Below are 11,844 nucleotides of genomic sequence, written 5' to 3'. Positions count from 1 at the left end.
TTTTCACAAGTTTCCATGCTTGAATCTCTTAGTTCTTACTTCAGTCCTCTAAGGCCTAATTGAGATTTGTGGACACGTTTGACATTAGATATTATTGAATTATTATAATAACTAACACATATAATTTGTGGGTGGTAAGAGAACAAGAACTAAATTAGAGTCCATAATTCAAATTAATAATGTATGAGCAATTTTAAAAGTTTTTAAATATATTAACTTGAATATGTAATCAGAAGAAATCAGTTAATCGAATTTTGGTTTCAAATTGTTGAAATTTAAATCAGTTAACCATCAAAAAAGAAAATTGAGTACATTAAGAACAAAGAATTAAAGAAAAAAAATAGTATAGGAGAGTTTATCAAATTTGAGTTACAATTATTATATAAGATGATTAATTATAAAAGTAAAATTATATCAGAAAATCTAGATTTTCTTTGGCTTCACAATAATAGGAGTCCTAACAACATGTTTCGCATCACACCAAACTAAACTTCCAAAGATGTAATCAGAAGAAAGAAGATTCAGATTACCTATTAAAGTAAGTTTAAATGGTACTTGTTGATTGTGTTCAGAAAATACTAGTGTGTCAGGCTCCACAATGATTGAAACTCCATGTGGGGCCTCGATCCGAGGCAGGTAAGTGCTTGGTTGTCCAACATTTTTCAACTTTCGATTGATAATGGCGTTTCCAGTAAACTCAGGAACATATATGGAGGGATAATTTAGATCTAATGCGCTGAAATTGCGAGGACAATCATATGAATGTTGCTTACTAAACTTTTCCAATATTGTGTTGTTATGATTAATTGCACAAAGGAGATTAAGATAATCATATTCATTCATGTCATAAACTAAACCAGGATCCATTGCCAGATTAGGTCGTATGTGACCCGACCCGTATGCCAAAGGTGTCGCTTCACTCACTCCATCATTATCACGTATCGGCATTCCCTTCTTATCTAAAGGGGTTGTTGCAAGTTTTATATTATATTAATTAATATCAAAATATTATTTCATCCAACAATTTTTTAATAAGAAACCCTCCACACGCCTATATTTTTCATTTTGGTCAATCCTATAAAATCCGCTACATTTCTATTTTTGGTTAAGACTCACAATCTTCTTTAATTCTCATCCACACATTTAGCTTGGGGGCATGACCATCAAATAGGATGGGCAAAGCAGACTATCACCCCGACGATTAATTTTTTAGAGTTCAAAATTTTTTTTTCACTTATGAGGTTGATATAATTTTGAATTAAATTTAATTTACATTTTTTACTAAATAATATTAGTTATTAGTGCTTTTTTATAAAGAAGTAAAAATATGAACAATAAAAAACTAAAGGAGTATAACATATATTATTTGTTACACCTTAATCTTTAAGGTGCCATTTTTAATTATTTTTTGCACAGGGGCCCAAAACTGAACGTGATAGGTGTTGAACAATTGGCTTTTTGTTGGCTTTATAGTTAGTTTTTGATTTTTTTTTTCGGTCAAACAACCAATAAAAGTAATTGGTTAATGACTTTTAAGCTAGCAGAATAGTTAGCTTTTATGCCAAAACCAAAGAGCTACTCTTTGTAGCTTTTCATTGACTTTTGTCCTTTAGCCTACTTTTATTAATAAATAACCAACAACTAAAAATAATTTTAGCCAAACAAATATCCATAATAGCTAGCTTAAACAACTGGTTTATCAAAATATCTTTACTTGGTCAAATAAGCCAACATATTTAACCAACATAATTTATAAACATGTCATTTATCCTTTTCCTCTCATCCACATATTTGTTCCACTTTCCCACAAATCAAACTTTTTTTAGCCATTTTTATCTTTTTCTTGATTTACTCAAATTCTTCCCTTGTAGCAAATGCTACGGACATAGAAAGTATTACAAATCGTACCTGTAGTCATTAAAGACGATTGAATAGCGGTCGTTGACCAATCAGGGTGTATCTTTTTTATTAGAGTTGCAATACCACTGACATGAGGGCTTGACATTGATGTTCCGGACATCAGCACAAATGGATTTTCTTTTTTTTCTAAGGAATTAGAAGTAGCTGCTAGGATATCTACACCCAGAGCTGTTACATTAGGCTGCATGGATTTGAGAAACAAAATGGCTATGCATAATCTTTTTAAGATAATTAAAAAAACATCTTTTTTAAATTTACCTTGTAGAATGATATAACGTAGATAAATGATCAACACATACCTTTGAAACACCAGAACTAAAATAGTGTGGATGAGGACTCCTTGATGAGAAATCAGCCATAATAGGAGCAGACTTTATGCCTAATGAAGTTATTGCTTCACCAAAGGATACAATTGGTGTCCTAATAACATAATAAAAATTATAAAAAAATTATAATATAAGTAGCTTTGAATACAGGTTTGTGAGTACCACTTTTAAGTAAGGTCATAGGTAATCAAAGAACTTACCTGGTAGAGTTGATGTAAGAAAAAAGAGTTTGACCATCATTGTAGCTAATCAAAGCAGTAGAGATGGCACGGGGTATATTTAGGAAAATTTCAGATACTACTTTCTCGTCCTTAACAAAGATAAATCCAATACCTCCAGCTTTTTTAATACTAATACTTGTTATAGTTTGAACGGCAGTTGTTCCATTATAACCACATACTACTATCTTTCCGACCATTTTGTTGGCATCTAAAGATCCATCTTGACAATGTAACCTGATTTATACATGTTAATTAATTTAATTTATATTGGAAAAGGCCATCCATTTAATTGGTTACAATTTTAGCAATTTGAGCAACTCACACGTCATTAATATTAGCTCCAGAAACGCGTGATTCTATACCAATTATCAATGGATAAAACGTTTTTGAATCAAGAACTTGTAAATCAAAGTATCGTGATGCCTGCATAGTATTAGAATACATACATTTATTCATTAATTAACTTATTATTATTATTATTATTATTATTATTATTATTATTATTATTATTATTATTATTATTATTATTATTATTATTATTATTATTATAATCTTTATTGCTTTATATTACCTTAATGGTTATATTGTTCCCAAGTAAGAGATTAGAAAAGAACTCTCTATCAATTGTGCTGGCAGCAACGTTAACATCTATGGGTAGACGTTCAAAACAGTTCCAAGAGCAGGTCCTGTGTTCCCAGCTGATGCAATTGTAAGGATACCATTTTTCATAGCATGAAAACTACCAATAGCAAATGAGTCCAGAAACCCTGGTTCTTCCCTAAACATAGAAACATTGATAATGTCAACATTATCATCAATGGCAGCTTCAAAAGCAGCTAATACATCCATGTCGCTAGCAGCTCCTGACCAAAAAACCTTGTACGCAACAAGTCGTGCTTTGGGTGCTAGTCCCATGGCAGTTCCATTTGCTAGCCCATTCAAGCTTGCATCGCTAACAAAACTCCCTCCTGTTGTTGATAGAGTGTGACTACCATGACCTTCCTTATCTCTAGGGCTTAGTGTATCATTGAGCGTAATATTGTATAACTTGGCTTCTTCCAACAAACCTTTGCAGAAGTATCGTGCCCCTATAAGCTTTCTGATGAACATACATAAATTATACTTCAAAAGATAATACATACCTATAAATTCATTTAATATCAGTAAATTTAAATTTTGTCATACTGACTAGCTACGTTTAATTACAAGGTAGGGATAGGAAAGGGGTTCGTTAGAATTGAACCCATGGTCTACTCTTATCTGTGAAAGACCAACTGAGACAAGACTCAATTATCTAATTATCAATTATTCCAAAATTTAAATTGAAGAATACATTACAAATTATATATTTACCTATTACACTTAAACATTGGATCATGCTCATTCGCACAAACTCCTTTGAACCTTTTTGGAATAGGCCCTAAACTTTCGCTGAAAAAGCTAATATGTTTTGAGTGCACACCTAAACATACATAAATGCATCTAATTAATTAATATGAACCTTAACATTTTCATCGTGACTTGCATAGCCTTTTGTGTAGTTTTAAAAAAATAAATTTATGTAAAGGATAAAAATTCAAATTTGTCAATTCAAAGAGATGATTAAGGTTTTATATTAGTTAAATTTGATTCAATTCATCCTTCTCATTTTATACACTCCCATCTCGTGTGTGGTTATATACTAAGATAAATTAATATTTATAAAATGAATATATATTTTTACCAGAATCAATGTTTGCTATAATCATGTTGTCTCCACATGAAGATATATTCCAAATAGAACCTTTGACGTGGAAACCCTCTTCATGCTCTTCATGTAATCCTAAGAAATCAGGTGAATGAGTTGTTGCAAGTTTTACTATTCGACTCTCAGTAATTGATACAACTTCTGGATGCACTGTAAAAATACCAAGAATATTATACTTGGTAAATCAAAGTTACGATGCTTAATTAATACTTCTTCTATATTGGAATAAATTAAAAAATTCATACAAAAAGTGGTTATGCTCATATGATAATAAATTCATTTATAAAGATGGATGATCTTACTAGCAAGCTTGCGAGCCTCCTCTTCTTGTAAAGTCGCCGCAAAACAATTAAAATATTTATTGAATGAGTATACAATCTTTGACGGATCATAATCACTTTTGAGTACATGGATCAATATATATTCATCAAAACAAATTAAATTAAATTATTACATTAAATATAATCTTGGAGCAATTTTCATTTTATCAATTTTGGTACCTTAATGATATGGAAGAAAGCAAGGCATGGTGTACTAGCCGATAAATGAGATCCCATATAAATTATGTAGTTCTACATATATAAATAAATGTCAAATAAATACTAACTTAATTAATTTTAAAGAAAATATTTTACTCACCTTGGGAACAGCAAAAGTAGGTACACTTTGCGTTGACAAAACAATGATGATGAGATGAAAAGATAAACGCATTAAAATTGACATTGTCTAAAATTTATAAATCTATTACTGCTAGCAATTTTTTGGTTTAAAGCTTTCTCTTCAAAATCTTTTCTTCAACATTATATATATATATATATATATATATATATATATATATATATATATATATATATATATATATATATATATATATATATATATATATATATATATATATATATATATATATATATATATATATATATATATATATATATATATATATATATATATATATATATATATATATATATATATATATATATACTTGTAACTTTTTGAACTCTTCAAATAATAAATTATGGTTCACAAGTATTTTAATTTCTTTCTTTACCTTATATAATTTTTAAATGAGAAATACTATATTTAGCCAAATAATCTAAATTAACTTATTCCTATTTTCATGTTGCATAGGTTTCTTTACTTTTCTTTCCTCTTTAAATTTGATTTAGAGTTAATCATATAGGAATAATCTATATCTTAAATTAAGACTATTTTTAGTATAATAGGAAAAGAAAGGAAAAGAGGGAATACATTTCATTAGATCCATACATAACCAATTGATGCACGTCTTTCGTGTCTATCAATCAATTATTGATCATCTTATTAAAAATAGTACCTTAACAACTAGATTGTTTCTACTTTTTATAATGATAATTAAAATATATAAACGATATATATATATATATATATATATATATATATATATATATATATATATATATATATATATATATATATATATATATATATATATAAAGTTATTTTAATTGAATATTGAAAAAGCATTGGACACAATTTTTTTAAAATTATTTTTACTTTTTTATATATAGTTTATCGATAGTATTTTCATGGTTATCACTTTTTAAAAACATAAATCAAAGTCACACAATCAAATAGCAAGAAAAAAAAAAATTCAAGGTAGGGGAAATCTTTTGACTATTCATAATAAATTATAAAATTTACGAATACAAAACCCATATGGAGACAAGTTTAACCGTTTCAATAAAGCTGCACTTGTGATTAGAGTATTTGAATTGTATTGGACTTATACAATGTATACTTACAATTTTAAAGATTATTTTTAATTCTAAAGTAATTACTTACGATTTTAAAGTAACCAATTATAAATAATCACTTATCACTTATAATATTAAATTGATTACCACAATATCAAAACAATCAATTACAAAAGGAAAATTATAAGGAATAGTACAACTTTTGCTTATTTTCCTAAAATAATATCAACTTTTGAGTAACCATGAATAATACCAACTTAAGGGGTGTTTCCCTAGAAAATATCTAACATGTTAAAAATCAAACTATTGAAGATTATTTGACAAAAAAATTAATAAATTAATTAATAAATTAAAGTTGGTATTATTCTAAGAAATAAGCCCCCGAAGTTGGTAATATTTATTGTAGACTCAATTAGGAACGGGAACAGCAACAAGAGGGGGGTGAATTGTTGTTGTTACTAGTTTAAGCGTTTTTGCCCTGTTTTTGCGGAATTGAATAAAATAAATAAAGCTTAAACTTAGAGCGAAATAATTAAAAGAGACAAACGATTTTTACGTGGAAACCTTCTAGGCCTAAATAGATAGAAAAACCACGACCCCTCGGGATTTCTAAATTCTCCACTATGTTTAAGGCAACTCGTTACAATTACATTAAACATCTTACTTCACTCGAAGCGCATCAACTAGGCCAACTCTTCTCTCTTAAATTGCTTCACTCAAAGCAACAAACTTAGCTTCACTAAAAGCTAATTCTCACCACTAGCTTCACTAGAAGCTTTCTCCTTAGCTTTACTCAAAGCTAATCTCTTCTCTAGCTTCATTAAAAGCTATCTAATTTCCCCTTAGACTCACCCGAGTCTAATTACAAATTCTCTCAAAAACCCTTACAAAGGATAAAAATTCTCTAAAAATAAAATCAATTAGTTGCACAAGAAAATATTATAAATTAATTGGCATTTTTTAAAACAAAATTTTCTTGTAAAAATTCTCCCAAAATTACGTATGATTTAATGGCTCATACTAAGGCAAGTTTTTATGAATAACCGAGTCTCTTATTTATAGAGCTAAAATCCCTAAGAATAAGGAATATTCCAATCCATTATTCCATTATCAAAAGATCATGGGAGTAATGTGGATAATGCAGCCATACGGTTATTTGATTAAGTCAAACCAGACAGAAATAACCGCTGTCTTCTGTTCCCTTCAAGCAGCAGTTTCTTCAATAGCTGTTCCTGTTCCAGTACTAATTGCTAGAACGTGTTTGCTATAAATAGAAACGGTTATGCTTATTACGAATGGTTACTTGCTAACTTGTAGGTATAAGGACGGTCAAGAATGATAGCTAAGACCCATTCAACAACCACTAATTCTATTTTTAGTAAATCCAATATTTACTAAAAATAGATCCTAAAATAAAGGATCTAGGAAAATAAGGACGTTAATTCATTTTATTTAAGAAAAACGATTTGCCAATTAATTTTAATAAATTACTACTGCAACAAATTAATTATTATTAAATACATTAACTAAAGATAATAATTAAAATATAATAACCAGAATTTTCAATCAACGTAGTCAACCTTCAGCTTAGGAACAGTGTGCTGTCTCCAGACTTCAGTTTAGCTAGAACATCCAACTTGGGAACAGTAGATCTGCTGTCTCCATTTTACATCCCAAGCGATATACTTCTCCTAACATCAATTGAAACATTTTGACATGTACGTTTCCATAAGCTAAGGCATAGGTACTATCAACGATCATAATCATAATCGGATATCGACCTGCACAATCTCTAAAAACATGTTCGCTTAAATAAAGTGTAGTCATCATCAAAACTCAAGAGGTCCAACAAATTCCCCCTTTTGATGATGACAAACTTTTTAAACAAACTTAAACAAAATAGAGTAAAACCAATATTGAAGAGCATGTTCGAGATTAAAACAACTCTACATTACTTAGTAAATTAACTCGTTACAATATAATTTACCAAGCATACATTAAAAACAAATTACTCTATTAATTAGAATTATTTAAAATAACTTAAGCATAATCAAAACATCGGAAGTAGTTTATAACTTAAGATTTCAAATAGAACTAAAACAAAACAAAACTTACCAAAATTCTAAGCATTGTAAGAACTTTTATCATAGCATTCAAGTAATCATCAGAGCATATAAATCATAGCATTCAAGTAATCATCAGAGCATATAAATCATAACAATATTCAAAGTATGTATCTCAATATGTATATCAGAGCTAAACTTATTAATCATCAGAGCATAGCCATCAGAGCATAACTACCAGAGCATAGCCACAGTCCTAATGTTCAACAGAATAAATGTATATCAGACTAAGCATACTCAAGCATTATTTAAGTTTGTGCTAAATATTCCCCCTTTTGACATCATTCAAAAAGAAATGGAGCAATCAAGCCACAGCACTAAACATATAGTTATAGTCAAAGAGAGAATTAGGATGCACAAATTAAAAGAGCATAAGCAATGAATGCAAACATGATCAACAATGATTAAAATGACAAAAGTTAGTAGCATAAAAGGAAAATATGATCGAGAGTATTAAGCAGTACCCCAGCTGGTACAAATTGAAAAACATAAAAAGATTGTTTAATGAGAGTGATAGTTGCAACAAATAAGAAGGAATGAAAAAGGAGAAATTAAGTTGCAGGAGCTTCATCATCAACATATTCTGTCTCCACCTCTACTGTGTCCAGTTTGGCCCCTAAACGTGCTTCCATTTGGTCCATTTGAGCAGATAGTGAGGCTATAGAGACACGAATTTCATCTTTAAACACAAGGAAGCTTGACTGCAAATCATTGAGTTTCAGGAGAATGGAGGTTAGAGGGTCAGTGGGACCTGTAGTGTCACCTAAACCTTGATGTGGTGAAGGGGGTACAGGTGATGGTGATGGTATAGGTGACTTAGGTGGTGAAGATGGTCGTATTGGTGATTGTGGTGGTGATGGTTTATGGTATGACGGTGTGGCAGGTCTAGGTGAGGAAGGTTGGCTTGGTTGTGCTGTTGTGTATGAGGTAGAGTCATCATCAATAACAACAACAGGTTTCTTTCCTTTAGAAGCTAGCCTTCTACTCTTCCTAGGGGTCAAACCAGGTGAAGAACCCTTCTCATTTTTCTTTTCTTCTTCCTCCACAGCAACCTTCACCAGTTCCTTCTCTACTTCCCCCTTACAAGAGTTTTCCTCCTGTTCTTCCTCCTCAGAATGCCCTTTTGCCTTCTCAGTGGCAGAGGGAACAGGCTCCTCCTGTTCCTCCTTGTTTACTTCCTCCTCCTCAACATTTTCTTCAACTTCTTCTTCTTCATTGGTGTCCTCTGATTGTTCAAAAATGTTCTCAAGGGTCCCATTTTCAGTTAATCTTAGGCGTAAATTTTTCAAACATTTTACACCCACTTTGTTGTTTGGACCCATGGGATAGTTTGGACCATCAAGAGGAACACCCAATTTCTTAAATATCCAGGTCAACAGTCCACCATATCCTAACACATTCCTTTTAAAAATACAATCATTTAAATGACAAATCATTAAAGAAGGAAAATTAATCTTGATGTGGTTCGCCAGACAGTAGATTAACGTAGCATCTCTAAGACTAACCTCACTTCTTTTGGATGTGCGAGGCAAAATGAATCTTCTTGCTATGTTGTACAACAGTTTGTGCATAGGTGATAGCACATTATGACTAACTTTTCCCTTTTTCTCATTCAACCCTAAAAACTTCCACACCAACTTCTCATTTATACCGGAAAAATTAATTTTTGACCCAACAACATATCTATCAAAACTAGTCGAGGGAACACCCAACCATCCTCCTAAAATCAGGTTATTAATTTCAATTTTGATCCCCTTTACTTCACTAGTGCAGACTCCATGGTCAAAAGAAAAATTTAAAGCAAACTCACGCATTAAGTTGGGATACATTGGGTTACAGCAATAGTTTCCCATTAAAGATTCCCAAGCTTGATTTTGCAATATGGCGTGAAATTGAGGAAAAAAAATTTGATTCATACCATTGTTTGTCCAATCCGAAGCCAACAATCATTTCTTTTGATATCTCTTCAGCAGATACCTTAACATTAACCTTTGCCCTCTTTGAGGATGATTTCCTCACTGTAGCATCTCCTTTGCGCTTCGAACTTTCATGCACTTCAGAAGGATTAGGTGTGTCCTGCTGCTTTCTTGATGAAGACTCAGTTTTAGGAGTGAGTGGTTTTGGATAGATGACTTGAAGAGGTGTGGGTTGTTTCATTTCTGGGGTTTGATTCTTGGTTTTCATGGTGGTTTGAAAGTTCAAGAGAAAGAAAAACTAGGTTGAAGACGTGTAACACCCCGATATTTTCCCGATATATTATTTTTATTATTATTATTCTTTTAGAAAAAAAATATATATTTCTTTTATTATTTATTTTGTTAGTAGGTTAAATCATGAGAATCCAACTTTTAAGGCAAATAAAATCATTTTAAGTCCAAATCTTTTCCTAATCTATCTTTAATTTCAAAAAAAAAAAAAAATAAATAAATAAAAAAAAAAAAAGGGAAATGGCAAAGGTTGGCCGGCCATATGGGAATATTTGGGAGGATTTGTAACTTCCATTTGAGTAAATGGAAGGTTAAGGAAATTATTATAATAAAATCTCATAAATCCTTAATCAATTCCTTTCCTTTCCTTATTCCTTTCCTTACTCCTTTTCATTTTCAAATTCAATTGCAAGTAAGAAAAAAAAAAAAAAAAAATACTCTCAAAGTTTCTCTAATCTTCACGCCTAATATCATCAAATTGGTTCATCAAATTTTGGTGTGTTCTTGAGCAATTGTAAGTAATTCTTAACCTAGTTTTATTTTTAAGTTTTAATTTAAATTTCTATGTTTTTATATGTGTGATTTTATAGTTATGATTTTGTTCATGAATTAAAAAAATTTATGTTTAGATGTATGATGTTTTTTCTATTTAAATTTAATGTATGGTTTTAGGGTTTTAGATTTGTGCACATGTGTGTGTAGAATTGTTTGATGAATGATTGAAATATATATATATATATATAAATATATATATATACATTAAAAAAAAAAAAATGGTTGTTCATAAAAAAAAAAATGTGTATGTGGTGATGGAAATTTATTTTTATTGATTAATAAAAGAGAAGTATAAGGTTGATAGAAGAAAAATTTGCATGTATATATATGTGATGTGTTTGTGTTTGAACATTGGAGTAAAAAGAATTATTTTTAAGAAAAATATAGATAATTAATTAAAATTTATTTTTGTATGTGATCATGGAAATTATGTAAATTTTATTGTTTAGATTTATTAAAGAATAAAGCATTGAAATTTTATATTTTGGTGATAAAAAAATGGAATCCCGTAGGTTTTGAAATAGTGGAAAATTTGTGTTTTTGGAGCATTTTTGGCTTTGAAATTAAGTTAAAAATACTTATACTATGTTATAAATTATGAAATTTGGTACCCGGGGGTTTTGACGCCTTCCGGACGCAACGGTGAAGTCGGATTTTCAGTTTGACAGTATTAAGATGAGTTTCTGGACAGAATGTATAAGCTGTCCAGTTTTGTGTTTATACCATGTTGTAGTATGTGATGGATGTTCATGTTGTGTGTAGCATTCTAGGTATGGATGTGATTGTATATGTGTGTTATGTGTGATTTGAGGAAAATGTGTATGTGTGCTTATTTCCCGAATACGATTGAACCTTGTAGGAAGTCGATTCATGACCGGGAATTGATTGAGACGTTTGCGAGTTGGTTATTTTTGCTTAAGGTATGTACACGCAGCGTGGTTCGCAATAGATCGATGTATCATGTATTAATGATACCCAAAAGTAAGGCATGGGTATATAGAACGAA

The 11,844-nt window shown here is 30.2% G+C and overlaps 1 protein-coding gene across 1 annotated transcript; it reads right to left on the bottom strand.

Annotated features, from left to right (window-relative positions):
* Window positions 1-423: 423 nt before the first annotated feature.
* On the bottom strand, window positions 424-4,937 carry LOC130818619 (subtilisin-like protease SBT5.4). The gene is given in 12 exon segments (XM_057684783.1): window positions 424-971; window positions 1,909-2,101; window positions 2,220-2,340; window positions 2,447-2,701; window positions 2,790-2,890; window positions 3,039-3,103; window positions 3,106-3,566; window positions 3,821-3,929; window positions 4,191-4,364; window positions 4,517-4,592; window positions 4,715-4,786; window positions 4,854-4,937. Coding segments are annotated over 12 exon segments (2,259 nt in total).
* Between the last annotated feature and the right edge of the window lie 6,907 nt (window positions 4,938-11,844).

This window comes from Amaranthus tricolor, chromosome 7 (assembly GCF_026212465.1).
Source record: "Amaranthus tricolor cultivar Red isolate AtriRed21 chromosome 7, ASM2621246v1, whole genome shotgun sequence".
Classification (NCBI taxonomy): Eukaryota; Viridiplantae; Streptophyta; class Magnoliopsida; order Caryophyllales; family Amaranthaceae; genus Amaranthus; species Amaranthus tricolor.
This window is presented reverse-complemented; position numbering and strand designations above follow the sequence as displayed.